The 11,622-nt window shown below is 39.6% G+C and overlaps 1 protein-coding gene across 1 annotated transcript in view; it reads left to right on the top strand.

Annotated features, from left to right (window-relative positions):
* LOC104077708 (histone acetyltransferase p300-like) overlaps window positions 1-11,622 on the top strand; it is a gene marked incomplete at its 3' end in the record, with an annotated part of 31,388 nt that overhangs the window by 18,521 nt on the left and 1,245 nt on the right. Inside the window, 9 exon segments of the mRNA XM_009579027.1 lie at window positions 798-865; window positions 2,478-2,628; window positions 2,948-3,094; window positions 3,515-3,628; window positions 5,396-5,561; window positions 6,236-6,400; window positions 8,489-8,650; window positions 9,107-9,388; window positions 10,693-11,622. Coding sequence (XP_009577322.1) covers window positions 798-865; window positions 2,478-2,628; window positions 2,948-3,094; window positions 3,515-3,628; window positions 5,396-5,561; window positions 6,236-6,400; window positions 8,489-8,650; window positions 9,107-9,388; window positions 10,693-11,622 — 2,185 coding nt within the window.

Here is an 11,622-nt window from a genome sequence, read left to right on the forward strand (position 1 = left end):
CTAGTCCTTCATGAAAATGTTTTTAGTTCTGGTAACAATTTCATATTCGTCTATTTTCTGTACAAATCATATTGCTTTGTCATCTTCAAAAAAAATTTGTAACCACTAAAGAATTTAACAGGTGAATTCACTTTTTTGACCTCAGTGATCAAATTAAATCTGAAAAACAATCTAGCCTTCTTTAGATGCTCCATAGTTCTTGATCAAAATACTGTTGGCTTTTTTTTCTGATGGCTTTAAAATCTATGTAGATAAAGCTCTGTAAGAGTTTGTGTTCACTTTCTTGACAAGAAAGATATGATTTCTACCATTCTGTTGTCCCATTGCCGTAGAAGAGGGGGGACGTCCTGTAACTGAGGAATAATCTGCCCATCATTTCATGCTACAGTGTACTTGGGCATTTAGAAAAAAATCAGCCTTTTGCTTTCTGTATTGCGGTATCTCATCTTCATCAGAGACCACAGTTTGAGACTATTTGTTCCAAGAATACTTTAAGCCAATATTGTTATATCTGCCAGTGGAGACTGTTTCCTGGGCTTGCAGGTAGTGACGTGGGTGACTGACAGGAGATCTAAGCTCCACCCCATGGAGCTTAGATCCTCCTCTGCAGCTCTGAAACAGTTGGGCCGTTTCTGCTGGCACTGTTCTTTGTGCTGTCTTTTATTTCAAATTTCAATTAAGGTATTTTCCAGACCAGATAAGATCTGGTGAAAGATTTTGCTGCTAATGATAAGATGCTAAGGAACTTTATGGTCTGACTTGGGTGGTTTTTCACTTTTCTCCTATTTTTGCTTCAGCTTTGTCTGTGATGGCTGCCTGAAGAAAACAGGACGAACCAGGAAAGAGAACAAGTTCTCTGCTAAAAGTAAGATTCTGACGCTTGCACCAACAAATCTTAAATAATTTGTTAAGAATGGGGAAGAGGTGGCTTTTATGTTCATTTTGCATTTATTTCAATTTTTTGAGTTAAAGGAGGATACTTTTGGTCAGTTGTGAACATCAATTCTGTGATGTTCAGAATGTTTGCATTCACAGGTGTTGTCGTCGGTTAATAGTCTGTTGCAGAGGGTTAATGTACTGTTTTAGAGCACTGCTAATGCAGGATACACATCCTTTTACCTCAATTGCGATATTAATAGCATTGGGAAATAGTTGCTGTGTGACTGCAGCCTAACTTAAATTTATCATAACATGTTCAAGTCACCGTGACTACTGCTGCTCTTAAAAGCTTTGATGGACATAAAGGTTGTATCAGCTGGTGACAAAACTCTCCACAGGCATTTCCTCTTGATCAAGGTAACTGATTTGAAGGCAGTGTGGGAGGAAATTTGTGCAGTCATTGTCCATCTGTTCTATAGACAAAATAAGTCTTTCAGAAGCTTCTTAGACTCGTGTACTTCTTACAAATAGTGAGTATTTACATTTCTGCTAAGGAAGAAAAAAAAATCCCCAGCCAACCAATAGCATCAAGATTCTAACGAGTATTAACTGTAATGTTAAGGTGCTTCTCTGGAAAAAGAGGAAGGAGAATATCAAAAACTGTAAATTGTCTTGACATTTGGGGGATGGCTTACAGTTCAGTCACAAAAAGTGTTCTCTTCAACTGTTCTTGTGAAATGGAAAGCAAACCACTCAATGAATTGTTTCAACATCTGAGTCTTTTTCCAAAATCTCTAAAATCAAAACTTCCTAGATTCACCAAGAATACAGGGAAAATACAAGGGTTCTTTTACAGTTTTTATCAGCCTTTTTTTCTAGCAACCTGTATGCATTGCATACTTAACATAGTATAGTGATGCTTTACTGAAAGGTGTCAAAATGGAAAAATGAAAAGCTGATTGGCAGATACGTAACTCTGCCAGAAGTGATGGACAGCAATGAGACAGGCCCTGTTACACCAAAGGTCGTAAACTCCCTTTCAGCTTTAGTTTTGTGTCAGCTAACATTATGCTTGTACTTCTTTTCTATGAAGATGGTTTGAAAACGAGAAACTTCTAAACTAACTTCATTACTTGCAGATACAGTTGTATTTAGTTGTTCTTTCCATTATTGAAATATATTCTTTTGCTAGTGGAGAAACTAAATTGGCTAGTGTGACTTTATAGACAGAATATACTTCAAAATGCCATGTCTGCTCTTGAAGCTATGTCTGAGAGCAGTGTTTTGTAATCTAGTTTAAGTAGTTAATAGCTTGTATTCAGGAGGAGCCTTAATTGTGATTGACTTTTAAGACAGATAGAAATTGGGTTGAAATACCGATTCTTTCCTCATTAAAACAATGTATAAACCATAAACGTGCCTGCAGGTGAAAAGCAGTTCACCCCATCTAAAAGTGTTAGTGTTTAAAGATAAAGCTTTAATTTATGATAACATACTGTATGCATTAAGAGTCACTTTTCAGTTAACTTCTGAAGAGAGAAATCACATTTGAACGGTTCCATTTTGTATATATTTAGAGCTGTATTTTTCTCTTACAGGGTTACCAGCTACAAGGCTTGGTACCTTCTTGGAGAACAGAGTCAATGATTTCCTAAGACGACAGAATCACCCTGAGGCAGGAGAGGTTACAGTTAGGGTGGTACACGCATCTGACAAAACCGTCGAAGTAAAACCAGGAATGAAAGCAAGGTATATTCCTTCAATTTATAATTTTGCTTTCTTCTGCGGGAGGTGGAAGCTATTTAAATTTACTTGCATGCTACTACTTCAAAAAAAATACTGTTGTATTCAAAACCTCACCACTGACCAGTTCTTAACAAATAGATGTTACAGCGGCATATTAATTAGTTGTGATGAGTGTCATCTTTTTCTGTCTATAAGCATTTAACTTTAAAATTGCACTGAAATTACACTTAAGTAGCCCTCATCATTGTTGCTTTTACCTAGTGACATGTATGTTCTAATATGTGAATATACTTGGCATTCTTCTTTACCCTCTAATCTGCAGGTTTGTAGACAGCGGAGAGATGGCCGAGTCTTTCCCCTACCGAACAAAAGCGCTTTTTGCCTTTGAGGAGATTGATGGTGTAGACTTGTGCTTCTTTGGGATGCATGTACAGGAGTATGGCTCAGACTGTCCTCCACCCAATCAAAGGTGAGGAGCTGCATGAAAGTTTATTTTATTTGGGTACTGTCTCACTTGGGTGAACCTTCTGAAGCTCTGTATAGAGCTTCGGTGTTGCATATGTGAAGACTCTTAGTGCTGTTAGCTTCTAGAAACAAAGTAGCTTCTGTAGGGAATATGTCAGAGTCGCTTCTTAGCAGCGATGCTGGACGGCAGACAGCATTGCCTTAAGGATCAGTTGTCAGTATTCTCAAGGAAGGGCTTGGATAGTTTTAGAGAGATGAGACTAGGATATCAAAAGAAAGGTGGGTTTCTAGTGGTAAATTAGGATCAGAGGCTTTGAAGATTGCTGTTGCATTGCATGTTTCAAATGTATAAAATAACATGAATAAACTTGTAGAACTACTTTAAATCTCTGCTTCTCATCATGCCTATTTTTTTTTTTTTCAGGCGAGTGTATATATCTTACCTTGACAGTGTGCATTTCTTCCGCCCTAAATGCTTGAGGACTGCTGTCTATCACGAAATACTAATTGGATATCTAGAATACGTCAAGAAACTAGGGTAAGTTTTTTTTCTGTGCAGCATTTGTGCTAGATAGTTCTCATTGCAAATGAAATTACTACATCTTATTGTGCAGAATATGGTGTCTAAATATCAACTGGTGATAGGAAAACTTGGCAACAACTGTGTATAGTTGAAAAGGGGAAAAGACAAAAAGGGATTGCAGGATTTTCAGGAGAGGCTTATGCTTCAGATATTTTTAGGTTTCAAGCTTATGTAAAACTTCCTTAAGTCTAAGTAGAAAAAGTGAGCCTTTTTATCTGGACCATAAAATTTTGCTGGGCTTGTTGATAGTGCAGTCCTTGTGTAATGCCACTGCTTTAATCAGGTCATTCCTTTGGGCTGGCAGGTAAGTTCTTACCTTTCTTCTTATAAACATGGATAAGTGTATTCTGTCTGTACTGATCAACTCTGTAACAGCTGTGTAAGGCCACTAAGAAATCTCTTATAGAACGAGCAGTTGAAATTGTGAGAAATTAAGATGTTAGAAAAGAAAGAGGAGAGTATATCTGGGACAGCACAAAAGAGAACACAGAAAAACTGAAGAAAAGAGAAAGGTGGAATTAAATGATGATGATTACTGAAGTAGAAAAGGCAGTGAAGTAAACATCAATGTATTGTCAAAGGTATCTGGTGTAGCTTGGCAGAGAGTTATTCATGAAGAAATTGTTAGGGACTACGTTTAGAGTAGTTGCATGAGAAAAATTAGGGGAGTCAGAATGAAGGTGGGTGGTACTGTCTTCAGTACCTCAGTGAGATGATATATTCCATAGTACTTCGAACGCATACATTATACTTTCTGCTTTTTTAATTGTGTGTTTTCTAACCTGTGAGTCTGTAAAATTGCTGCATAGAGCTCAGACCTCAGTTTTACTTAATGCTGTTTTCTGTGCTAATGGGTAACATCAGGTTCTCATTTTGGGAAAACAATATTGGTCACGCAGTATCATCTCTCCCTTCTCAGGCAGAAGGAATGACAACTGGCTGTAGTTCCCAGGGTTTGGGTAGGGTTCTGCAGAGCTGTTTCTCAACACGGCAAGGATGGTTATTTTTCTCTAATTTGAGATCTGATTATTCCTCCTACTGGAGTTCTTTTCAAAAACTAATAGAGAAGAACTGAGCATGAAGAAGTGATCTTTGTGGTATTATATTCTGTGCAGCCGCTATTATTTGGATGTCATCTGTCTTCATAGTACTTAGATTGTACACCCAATAGCATAGGGGTTGACGGTGACTGTTTATTCCCAGATATAATTGTAAAACCTTTTAAAAGGATCCTCAAAAAAAACAAAAACAAAAAAAAAAACACCACAAACAAAAAAAACCCGGAGGATTTACGAAAAAAAAGTGAATAGTGTGTTTAAATAAATCTGTTTTTAAAATGTTGCTAGGTAATGAATGACTGCACTGTCTCAAGGGAAAGGAGTTCTGGCTTTTACTACTGAAATACCTAGTCTCCATCTTTCTCTTAGTTAATTGGGAGGTGGCAATTGCAGGTCTACATCAGGCTTTGATTTTTATCTAGACTGGAAAACATGCACACTTTATATAAACTACTCTGCATATAGTGCTGAATTTTAAAAAATGAGTGAAAAGGTGGTAATGCTGGAATGAACAGTAGAATTAAAATCTTGGAGAGCTATAATTATTGTCCATCTGGTAACACCGGCCAACTTTGTGGTGGCTCCATCTCGTGGCAGAGAGCAGAGCAAGCTCTAGTATTAATCGTCAGAACCCACATGTACTTTTTTTGTCTAATGATGCTAGGTATACTACTGGACATATCTGGGCATGCCCACCTAGCGAAGGAGATGACTACATCTTCCACTGCCATCCTCCTGACCAAAAGATACCCAAACCCAAACGACTGCAAGAGTGGTACAAAAAGATGCTGGACAAATCCGTGTCAGAGCGCATTGTCCATGATTACAAGGTTTGTTAAGTGTATGTTTGTATTGGGGGAGGAGGTGTTGACCAGTCTTGTCTTGGTTTCTTCCTTGTCTTATGCATCATGCCTGATTCGTGGAGTTTACTGATTAGTTTTAAGTGAATTGAGCACTAAAATTTTAGAGTTAAAATATATCCTCTTCAAAGCATGTAGCTTCTGAAATCATTCTAGCAAGAGATTTGAAATGATTCCTTAGAACAAACTAAATTCTTGAGGAATACTGTAAAAGAGAGCAAATCTCATTTTGTTAATACAAAGAAAATATATGGAATATTTAGTCTTCCTGTGTTAAATAAAATTGCAGGGTTAGGCTGCTGACGCAGTTAGAAGTATGTAAAATCTTTGGAATTATCAGGACTTCGGCTAGTGTCGACAATATAGTGATTATATTGTCCCATTTGGTAAGTACGCATATTGAAGTCTAGCACATGGTAATGATTTATTTCTTCGGAGTGGGAATATTTGAAATGTATTTCACAAACTGTCTGTCACTGATGCAGTGTTAAATCTGCACTTAGATTGTGCCCTCATAAAATGAATTGAAATGTTAAGCTCTCCTTTGTTTGATCTGCTGGTGCCTTTTTTATCACTTACTGAAAAGGTTGCCTTTACTTATGTGACTTGTAATAGTGGTAACCAAGTGTTTTGCTCTCTTTCAGGATATATTTAAGCAGGCAACAGAAGATCGTCTAACAAGTGCAAAAGAGCTACCTTACTTCGAAGGGGATTTCTGGCCTAATGTTCTAGAGGAGAGCATTAAGGAACTAGAGCAAGAGGAAGAAGAACGGAAGAGAGAAGAAAACACTAGTAATGAAAGCACGGATGTAAGAATACTTCTGCTATTTCATGATCTAATGTAAAAGTTATGATTACCCATGGCTAATTAAAAAAAAAAAAAGAAAAAAAAAGAAAAAAGGTATTTAGGCACTTTAGTTAACTGGCTTTTTCACCTTTCTAGCTTCACTCTAATATAAATTTCAGTTTTACATTTTATAAATTAGAGCTGTTACAAATGTAGCTTAGTGGTATTTTATGAGTAGTGGCTGTTCATATGGCTATAAACCTAACTAATTACCAAAGTCAATTAGATGGAAACAGCTGCTAGTTGAATATTTTGCTGCTGAAATCCAATTATTATCGATGTTCATGCTGCAACCTCAGCCTGACTTGGAAGCTTTTTCCTTAAGCTTTAGCTTTTGGACAGTGGCTAACTCTTTCCTTCTAACTTAGATGTTACAATACCAATCTTAGCAGAACATTCTGAGAAAGTAAGAGTGCTGTGATTTAGTAGTTTACTCAGTATAGGTTTTTTTAAGAAAAGCTTTAAGGCATTGAGGATCTGAAGCACAAAATACTGCTGAACTGTTGTTGGGCTACTTAAACTAGAGAAATTTCTTGCTGGTATCTTGTGCAATTTTTTTTTTTTTTGGAGAACTTGTGTTTTCACATTTCACGAAGAGCAAAAAAAAGCATGCCTCTTAATTCAACAATAAATTTGAAACTGAACAGATGCGGAGTTTATGCATCTGCCCATCCTTGGATGTTCTAAGCTTTTATGGAAGAGGTGGTGAAGCTAGGATAAAGTTAGTAGTTTTGCTCATACAGTAGTGCTTGTTAGTTAACTCTGTTTAAACACTGCTGCTTCATCACCTTATTAGATAGTAGATTTTTGTTGGGGTTTAGAATTAATCTTTTTTCCTAAAAGACCTTTAGATCAAAAAAGTTAGGTTTAACATTACAACTAGAATTTGTGGTTCTCCTGTGCTGCTCTTTGCAATACCTCCTTTCAAGGACTTTAAATAAACTAAGTGCAAGAGTAACCTGGGAATTAGGCAACTTGATATCAAATTTGCATTCACTAACAACTTACTTAAAAGTTTGTTTTCCACTTGGCATAGCTGCAAGTTCCCGTCTCTTTAATATACCAAAAACCAGTTGTGAGGAATCTGACCTAGCTTTGTGTGTGAGGTTGGTCAACACTCAGTTGATCCTCCACAGCAGTTTGGCCCCAGAATCCTGTGGTGGGGGAAGCTTGCAGCATATTCCTATTTAACCTTTATTATTAAAAATAATTTCAACTCTCTACTGACCCCACGTTTCTCTTCTTGAAAATGAGGCAATAATAAACTGTACTCTCAAGTTAAGTGATAGTTATTCATGTTCACTGGAAATTTCCATCCTGACAAAGTTGTTTTAAGCTTAGGAAAAATGCTTATTTGGATAAGAATTGCTTTGATCCTTGATCATCATATGCTGTAGTGTTTTGAGGGGCCCTCTGAGAAACACAGAGAGGAGTGAACTGTTCATTGCTAATTGATTATAATTGAGATTAAGCTGAGCCCTTTTTTTGACTATCGCAGGATATGACAGGAAGAACGTGCATACTAGAAATTGCACTACTAATGCCTTTTGGACTCAGAAGAACAGCTTCATTTCAAAATCAGTTTAATGCAGTCAATTAAAAAATAAATCTGTCGGAGAGCTGTAACAAATTAAATCTAGGTGAATTAAGTCTTTCTTACTTCTGGATAGTGCAGTATCAGTTGTACTTTTCAGTTATTTTTAGTTCTGAATTGCATTGAGAAGCCATCTGATTAACCCCTTTGTGATTATCCAAGAGGTTCTTCAGCGTTCAACTACAGCAGACAAACAGGTTTCAGTAAATAACTTTTCCCTTGCACCTCTTGAGCATTTATGCTTTTAATATTTTTAGAACTATGTATTGCTGATCTTGATATCTTCTGGAATGATTCTAACGGATTTAATTTAATGTTTCAGGGGACCAGTAAGTGTCTTCGGAGTAAATTATTGTGAAGTGTGTTTTGTCCTGCAGATATAGAAGATGTGAAAGTAATAAAATGCTGATGTGGTGTAACTTAATACCTGACATAAAATGCCTTTAAAATTAATAGGTGAGCAAGGGAGACAGCAAAAATGCCAAAAAGAAGAACAATAAGAAGACAAGTAAGAACAAGAGCAGCTTGAGTCGTGGCAATAAGAAAAAGCCTGGCATGCCCAACGTGTCCAATGACCTCTCCCAAAAGCTGTATGCCACTATGGAGAAGCACAAGGAGGTAAGAGTTGAAAGAATGAGAAATATGTATTTTACTTAAGTAGAGAGGTATACAAAGCTTTGATACTTCAAACAGAGTTGTGCCCTATAAATCATAGAGGTTTGGCTGGAGAATTGAGTCGCACACCAGACAAGAACCAGTAAGTCTGGATGCTCTTTGCTGCGAGGACAGTGGGGATAAATACAACTGTGCTCGTACAGAACTTCCTAACAGTCTAGATTGTCACAACAGTTTTACTGTTACTGTTCAGTGCATTTTTCCTTACCTAATGCTTCTGGAGAAGGTGAACCTGCAGGGCACCCAGAGGTTTGAAATTTCCCAGGCCTTACAAGCACATGACCCTGGCGGCCCATCATTCAAGTGTTAGTTGGTCCTGGAATTATACACTCTGTGTAATGAAGTTTGGCGACCGAAACATCTTGGTAAGTGCTGGCATTAAGTCTTTTTACTTTTCAGGTCTTCTTTGTCATCCGTCTCATTGCTGGCCCTGCAGCCAACTCCCTGCCTCCCATCGTTGAGCCTGACCCACTCATTCCATGTGACCTGATGGATGGGCGTGATGCTTTCCTAACCCTTGCTAGAGACAAGCACCTGGAGTTCTCCTCACTACGAAGGGCTCAGTGGTCAACCATGTGCATGCTGGTGGAACTGCATACCCAGAGCCAAGACCGCTTTGTTTACACCTGCAACGAGTGCAAGCATCATGTGGAGACCAGATGGCACTGCACTGTTTGTGAGGTACGCTTGGTGAAGTTTTCCCTACTTGTGTCCCCATATCTCTGTGCCCAGAGCGCTCTTTACCTGAACTAATTTCTCAATATTAACTGATGGAAAAAGATCTGTGCAGCTCATCCTCTGGCAGTTCAGAAAGAAAGGAGAGGAAACGTTTTCTGTAACAAGTGATTCTACTAATCTGCTGCTTGGTTTTTTGTCTTCTACTTTCAAACTGTGGAGAACTGAAGTAGAATTGTATTTCCTGTAGTTCATTTAAGGTGCTGCTGCTTAAGCACTTGGGAACTGTAGCAATTGCTTGAGCTGTCATGGTAGGATCAGCTGATTTTTCTGAAGAGCAATGCATCCTTTCTTCTTCCAGAGTCAGAAGTGTTGTGCTGCAGTATTTCTGTAAATGGGGCTGTTCATTGGTTTACTACCATAGAGGTTTTGCTATGCCAGAAGTCAGATTCCTGTACTTGGGTGACTCTTCCACTACCCTGTTGTCGCTCTGTAGAATGCAGACAGCATTTTCGTCTTCTGAAGTGTTTGCAATACCAGTGTGTTTGAAGATCAAGTCCAGTGGTCTGGGTCAATGCTGAGCCCTTCAGAAGCTGGACTAACCTTGAATCTGGCTTGTGACTTAATTTTTTAGCCTGCTGGAAGTAAATGACTGTCTTGGATTCAATTCTGAAAAGCTCTGATTAAAATTTGATGCTCCCATTTCCTTGTATATATCAGAAAATAAATTCTTAATTTCCTGTGGATTAATGAATCCTAAGGTCTTGGATCAATTACTGAGTCCAAACTCTTGTGCTGTTGCTTTCACAGAATGTAAATGCTGTTCTGTTCTTCTGCCCAGTACACTCTGCTGTTTAACTCCCCTGAAAACTGAAAATGCAGCTTTCATTCTCCTTTCTTTTTTGAAAATTGGTACTTCTCCTGCCGCTCTTGCTCTCTTCTTTCGAAGCAGCAGCAGATGGGCAGCTATTTGTCCCTTGCCTTTTTCTTCTCCTTTCCTATCAGGAAAGAAAGGGATTTTTCTGGCCCAGCTGGATAATGTGTGACTTATTAGCTCAGAGCAAACTTGTTTTTCAAGCTATATATATGTGTGGATTGCAGACACCCTTCCACCCACACACTTTCCCTGGCTATAATTTGGATTTATTCTTCTCTAGTACCTCAACATGGTGTGAAAGATTGAATTTTTCCCTAGAGCAACACTTTGCCTGGAACAGACTGGGAGTAATTTGTTGAGGTGGCATGACATCATTTATTTATTGTATGAAGTTTCAGGAACGCTGATAACTTTTCCTTCGTTGTCTTTCCAGGATTATGACCTGTGCATCACCTGCTATAACACTAAAAACCATGACCACAAGATGGAAAAATTAGGCCTTGGTCTAGATGATGAGAGCAACAACCAGCAGACTGCAACCACCCAGAGCCCTGGTGATTCCCGCCGCCTGAGCATTCAGCGCTGTATCCAGTCTCTGGTCCATGCCTGCCAATGTCGTAATGCCAACTGCTCACTGCCGTCCTGTCAGAAGATGAAACGGGTTGTCCAGCACACCAAAGGCTGCAAACGCAAAACCAATGGAGGGTGCCCCATCTGCAAGCAACTCATTGCTCTCTGCTGCTACCATGCAAAGCACTGCCAGGAGAACAAGTGCCCAGTGCCCTTCTGCCTCAACATTAAACACAAGCTCCGTCAACAGCAACTTCAGCACCGCCTGCAACAGGCGCAGATGCTCCGAAGGAGGATGGCAAGTATGCAGCGGACCGGTGTGGTAGGCCAGCAGCAAGGATTACCCTCGCCGACGCCGGCCACCCCAACAACTCCAACAGGCCAGCAGCCCCCAACACCGCAAACCCCGCAACCCCAGCCTCCGCCCCAGCCTGCCTCGCAGCCTCAACCTGCACCTCCCAACAGTATGCCACCCTACACCATGCCAAGAACTCAGCCCCCCAGCGCTGTGTCCCAGGGCAAGGCAGGTGGCCAGGTGACCCCTCCAACTCCACCCCAGCCACCTCAACCACCAGTTCAGGGTCCTCCTCCAGCAGCAGTGGAAATGGCCATGCAGATCCAGCGGGCAGCAGAGACCCAGCGTCAGATGGCACAGGTTCAGATCTTCCAAAGGCCGATTCAGCACCAGATGCCCCAGATGCCGCCTATGGGAATGAACCCTCCACAGATAGGCAGAGGTCCTGGTGGTCATATAGATCAAGGAATGGGGCCGGCAGGAATCCAGCAGCAGCCA

Source organism: Fulmarus glacialis, unplaced genomic scaffold, assembly GCF_000690835.1.
Source record: "Fulmarus glacialis isolate BGI_N327 unplaced genomic scaffold, ASM69083v1 scaffold18080, whole genome shotgun sequence".
In the NCBI taxonomy this organism is placed as follows: Eukaryota; Metazoa; Chordata; class Aves; order Procellariiformes; family Procellariidae; genus Fulmarus; species Fulmarus glacialis.